Source organism: Egretta garzetta, unplaced genomic scaffold (genome assembly GCF_000687185.1).
Source record: "Egretta garzetta isolate BGI_Z169 unplaced genomic scaffold, ASM68718v1 scaffold638, whole genome shotgun sequence".
Taxonomy (NCBI): Eukaryota; Metazoa; Chordata; class Aves; order Pelecaniformes; family Ardeidae; genus Egretta; species Egretta garzetta.
The window spans coordinates 604,424-607,958 of NW_009260676.1; the positions used below are offsets into that span (position 1 = coordinate 604,424).

The 3,535-nt window shown below is 40.5% G+C and overlaps 1 protein-coding gene across 2 annotated transcripts in view; it reads right to left on the reverse strand.

Annotated features, from left to right (window-relative positions):
• The window catches only part of SEC62 (SEC62 homolog, preprotein translocation factor), a 20,036-nt gene extending 16,510 nt beyond the window's left edge, over window positions 1–3,526 (reverse strand). For both annotated transcript variants that reach the window (XM_035901168.1, XM_035901167.1), the window contains exon 1: window positions 3,129–3,526. In XM_035901168.1, coding sequence (XP_035757061.1) covers window positions 3,129–3,242 — 114 coding nt within the window. In that variant the 5' untranslated portion in view covers window positions 3,243–3,526. The remainder of the gene's footprint in view (window positions 1–3,128) is intronic.
• Window positions 3,527–3,535: the final 9 nt, after the last annotated feature.

The window sequence follows — 3,535 nt, forward strand, 5'->3', positions numbered from 1 at the left end:
CAGAGAAAAAGCACACAAATTGGCATGATTCGATAGATCGCTGGGTGAGAGTGGGTAGGGGGGGAAAACAAACACGTTAGGGTCTTAGGACTTGCTTTTAGGACTCTGTCTATATTTTCTTCAGTGACTAATAAACATAAAATTGTCCAACTCTTGCACTGATGACCAGCACATGGATTGCCCGAGGTATCTTAAAAGAAACTGTGGCAGAGCCACACAGAGAAACCAGTTCTTCTGGATTGCTGTGGCTGGGTGCTAGCCCCAAGACATGAACTTTTCTTTACAGAAAAAGATTAACAGATTTTTTTTTTTGTCCTATACATATCCTATAAAAATAGAAGTATTTGTTTTCTTCTTTTTTTCCAGCCATCAATAATTCTTTTGAGCAAAAGCTGATACAGAGTTCTAAAACGCATGCCAAAGGAGCGATGTACAGTACTTTGAAGCCAAAACGTGCCAGCTGCAGCCCTCTTCTAACCCTAGGCCAGTCGTTTCAACTTTCTCCCTTCCCACCTCCAAAAATGTAATTCAGATTTTCAAAACCAGCGATTCTTGTCTTACTGACAAGTGGGGCCCCCACTTTTAATTCCTATTTTTCTGCATTTTCCACCCTCAGTCTTTGTTTCTTCCTCCTCTGTCACCTGATACCACTCACTTTCAAAGAAGTTATTTAGCTGTTCTTTGTTATCATCCCACTCAGCTTTACTAGAATTTCTGAGAAAATAAAGACAAACAGGCAAGCTGGATTAAAATCGCTGTTACTGGAAAACCATTGCACTCTTATTTCTGAAGATCCTTCCCATGCTCATTCACAAAAAACTGCAGCACAGGAAGCACCAAGGCAGCTGTTGCACGTTTTCCTTCCAGCAGAGACCAAAGCAAGACACGACAGAACTGTAGGCTACAACAGTTCATACTGACTAGTAGATGTCCTTCGTCAGGAGAATCTCAAAGCTCGAATCCCGTGATTCAAGGGGAAAAAAAGTCAGCAAAGAAGGTACGTGTCATTAATGGCACATACCTGGCATTGAGGCCACCTCAGCCATCAATTTGCAGCGAGACATTTGCCTAAGAACTGTTTTCTCTATTTATAAGAGCAGTATTTATGTACATTAACATTTCTAGGGTAGAGAGGACAAGGTGCTGTGCAAGAGCTACTGAGCACAACACAAAGATAAACAAAGCTTCACACGGGCAAAACAAAACTGTGCAGAATGGAATCCGGCCAATGTCATTAAAACTTAATGCCTACTTAACAGACAAATTGCAGACCTGCCAACGGATTGCCACGTGTTACCCAGCTGAATGCTTGTCAAAGTAACCAGCTCTGAAGATTTTGTGTTCAAGCAAGTATTTCAGGACATGTATGGAACCGTTTGTTTGGTTTTTTTTCCAAGAGATGAAATAGCTTTGATCCGGTTACTGGAGTAACAGGCATTCAAAGACATCCCCCATCTTCTGTCTAAAGAAAAGACACTAAACCAGCTGTTAGACAATATATGTTGTTTTTCTTTTAATAAGTCCTTTACATACAGCAAGCATTCCTGATTTCAGAAACTTGAATCATGTAGGGGGCCCACTGGCTCAAGCAATCTGCATCCTACAGGCTCTTTTCACTGTTGTGTGTCTGAAATAAACACCACGTTAATTACAATTAAATTACTGTCACGAATGTTACCTCTAAAGTATCTTTATTCAAATTTCTAAAGTTAAGCTTTCTGCAACTTCCCTAACTTTCAGTTTGTTGCCAGAGGAAGAGTTTAAGCTATGCAATGCAGATTGGGCAATGTGTCTTTTTATGAAAATGCATTCTATATAACACATCCTTCCTGTTATTACTTCCGATGGAAAACACAGAAAGCAGGCTCGACAGAACGTTGAACTATTTTATTGAGGCTTTTTTCATGCCACATCTCATGTTTAGCTAGCTGACCTAACTACCATGATTCCAAACTTGATGGTAGACATAAAATCCTATAAAAATTATTCAGAACCCAGTTTCTGTACATACAGTATTCGTAATTGAACTCCATTACATCAGCCTCTTCCACAGCTGAACAGATCATCTCCTGCTAAGAACCTCACTCTTGTCAAGAAATGCCGCTCTCCTTAATGACAATGGGGTATCCAAATGTCAGACTTGCATACAGTATGGTAAACAGTCTCTTTATTAAGGGGTACACATCACCCTAAAATAAGTACGCCCTTCTAAACACCTACAAATAAACATCCCACGCTTCATCTTAAAAGAAGAAACCTGGAGCGTTATCCTGAAACATGATACTCATACTGTAACTATGCCAATAAAGTTCAAAAAGCTTAAAAAAGAACACCAAACCCATGTTGTTTTATTCACTGACCAATTAAGAACACTCTGTGGGCATACAACAGTACTCTCTGTTTGCTGTCTTGTCTTCCCACTGTTGTTGACATATGCTGGGAAACTACTAAGACACAATAGATGTTTATCTGCATAATTATATCACAAATTTAGGCCACAATCTGAAACCTTAAGTGTTAACACCCAGGCATCGATTTAATTACTAACAATCTGAGAAATACTTTTACTGTTAAGAGGCTGGAAATTAAGCACGTGCTTAAGTGCTGGCAAGACCACAGCCTTGGGTATTATACAAGACATTAAATCACATTTAATTTGGTTTTGATGGATGCTTTATTGAGCTATTGTCATCCTCGGTAAGGGACGGTCTACGATTATGAGGACAATTCTGTAGGCTTTATGGTAATTCACTGAATGGCTGTGATTGATAAGGCTCGCTTAACGAGATTCTGATTAATTGCTCTTTGCATTCTGCCCCCTCCCCCCCCCCCCCCTAATTCGAAAGGGGAGGAAAAAAGGAACCATTACAAGTACAGGCACATTTCCATCTTCTTGGGGGAAGGGAAAGTGGGCTGGGAAAGGAAAGGAGAGAGGGCAACCAAGCAGAAGGATGACATATGAAGCGTACATTATTGAATGGCTCCATGATTTCTCTTGTGAATATTATCTCCATTTGACCAAACATTATTTAGGCTTAGGGTTAATAATACGTAACAGCAACAGGCATTACAGTAACCGATGCTGTAACTATGCCCAAAACATGCGCTAAAAACTCTGTAAAACTCACTGTTAAAGTTATATATCGAGAAGTCCAGGCTTCCAGGTAAGTGAAAATACCTAAAGCAGTCTTCATTTTGCCTTGAAGTGATACCATAAAATTATCACTACGTTTTAACATCATCTCAAAGCTGATTAGGTCTATTTTTAGACGCGGCTGTTTGTTTACGTTTTCTAAAAACAAATTTCCTTTCCTCGCCACATCATTTCCTGGCCGGGGCACGTTTGTTTTTAAGATGCTTATACCGTCTGTCCCCTGTCTTCTGCTCACCGACCACTGGCACAGGCACCAGCTCTGGGCTGAGGTGGCTGCTCGCCCGGGTATTTTGATGATTGTTGTTCTCCTGCTATTGTTCGGCACTGGTAACGGGTGAGATCCTAAGTATAACGCGGCGATTAAAGACAGGCAACAGCATG